We start from the raw sequence: 2,007 nt of genomic DNA, 5'->3' as shown, positions 1-2,007 counted from the left end.
TTAGACCCAGAACAAGAATTCGGGTACCTTAACGAAGCCGACCTATCAAACGGCAACGAAACGCCGCCGTTTTGCTGTTGGTGTTGCCTGTACAGGATCGCAGCTGCTAAAGCCTGCTCTTGCAGCAGAGCATCGTCAAGTTTGTCTTTCCTCGACGATCGGACCCGGACCCAGCGGTTGCTTGAGTTGGGTCCAGTTTGCTGGTTCTGTAAACGTTTCGTGACGGGTCGTTTCTTCACCGTTTTACGTGCAAAGCAGGTGCAAAGGTTTCCCATTTTCTGGAATGCATGAAGAGGAAAACAGAAGAAACAAAGAAGGAAAGAGTTTATATAAGTTTGTATGTACGTGTTTTAAAGTATTAAAATACGGGTTTACGTAGACCTTTGAGGAGAGGAAAAACGAGCGTGGACCTAGTAGGGAGGCGGAGCCGTAGGCCGACGGCTGTTGGCTGGTGAGAGTTGGGGAGGGAGGTTTTATAAGGGCGTGGGGACAAATGTTGGCTTCTTTTTGGTTTCCCTCAATTAACTGTTTTTTACTTATTCTCTCTTTTAAACTAATTATTATTGCAATAAAATTATATAATTAAATAATATATTTTCTTTTCCATAAAGTGGAGGTATAGTTTTTGAACTCTAATCAACTAAATTTGTATCACTAAACTCCACATTGTCTTAAAATAAATTAGTATTCTTTTAGCTATAAAGAGAAAGGAGGGGTTGAAGATGAATCACAAGTCAAAGGGTTACCAAAACTACAAAAGTCTTGAGTTTTTGTCAAGTGGTTTAATTATTTGGTTATGCACATAGACATAGTGGTATTATAAATTCTAAATGAGATGATATGCATTTGGCATATGGTATGATGGTATTTAGTGTTTGTTATAAAGAAGAAAAGCATACAAGGATTGTGCCATTCCATTCCATTCCATTCCATGTTGTGTTTTGGTGGGTTGAATTCAATGATTAGTAACATGAAGATAAAATGATAAGTTATTGATAATTTATGATACAAAGTTTTTAAGGGTCTTTTCTTTAATGATTGTTTTCTTACTTTGATTGATGATGTATATGTGCCTAGCTATCATAAAGGCATAATTGTGGATGGTGATGACACTCAAAATTGAACATTTTCAATCACAAATTACTAATAATTAAACCAATTTCATACTCTTACAAAATATATATACATGGGAAAACAAGAATTATAGAGTTGTGCAAATTTCTTAATCCTATTTAGATTTTTTTGATGACAGAGTTGTACAAGCAATTGATAAAGCTACCTATTAATGAGCTCATACAGAATTAATGAACTCTTTGACTTTATTCCATTTCCTACTTCATAGGGGAAAATATTCTAAGCCTGCCTAACCCTACACAAGCCAATAGGGTTACTAAATTGCCTAAACCTACCTTTTCTGGCATCTCTAAAATCAAAATACATTTTTTTTAAAAAAAAAACAACAAACTAACTAACAAATTTTACCGTTTAAGGGTAAATAACAAAAAAACAATATTTTTTGTGATTCGTGACAAAATTATTATTTTTTCTTTGAGATTTAAATTTTTATATTTTTATTTGATATTTTTTCTTTTGAATTTTTTTTAACATCATTAAGTCAGAAAAGCAAATTTATTCTATCTCAAATTATAAAATATTTTTCCATAATTTACCTTTTTTCTATATATAAATACAAGAAAGTCTAAAAAAGAAAGAAAATACAAATGTTAGACCTTGATTTTTTTTTATTTAGAGAAGATTAACAAGCCTCGAGTTAAGGTGTTGATTGTCAAACAAAAGAGCTTGCTAAAACCCTAATTTCCTTTCCTTAATTCTAATTACATTAATGTGCAATGAAGTACTCAAAATATTATTTGAATGAATAATATCATCCTCGCTACTATTTGGCAAGATTATATATTAATATTAAATGGAAAATTGTTTTCTACTTGTTTTTGTACATAGGAAATTCTTAATGAAGAGGCAATGCGGGGGTAACATGTACATCCA

General features: G+C 32.2%; 1 protein-coding gene across 1 annotated transcript in view; it reads right to left on the bottom strand.

Annotated features, from left to right (window-relative positions):
- Positions 1-505, bottom strand: part of LOC110426603 (putative methylesterase 11, chloroplastic) — a 5,267-nt gene extending 4,762 nt beyond the window's left edge. The window contains exons 1-2 of the mRNA XM_021441845.1: positions 382-505; positions 1-278 (exon numbers count right to left, since the gene is read on the bottom strand). The exon at positions 1-278 is cut by the window's left edge and continues 88 nt beyond it. Coding sequence (XP_021297520.1) covers positions 1-275 — 275 coding nt within the window. The 5' untranslated portion in view covers positions 276-278; positions 382-505. The remainder of the gene's footprint in view (positions 279-381) is intronic.
- Positions 506-2,007: the final 1,502 nt, after the last annotated feature.

The sequence above is a fragment of the Theobroma umbraticum genome, unplaced genomic scaffold (genome assembly GCF_002168275.2).
Source record: "Theobroma umbraticum cultivar Fairchild unplaced genomic scaffold, ASM216827v3 scaffold_12.0, whole genome shotgun sequence".
Classification (NCBI taxonomy): domain Eukaryota; kingdom Viridiplantae; phylum Streptophyta; class Magnoliopsida; order Malvales; family Malvaceae; genus Theobroma; species Theobroma umbraticum.
Note: the sequence above shows the minus strand (reverse complement) of the source record. Positions and strands in the feature narration are given on the sequence as shown.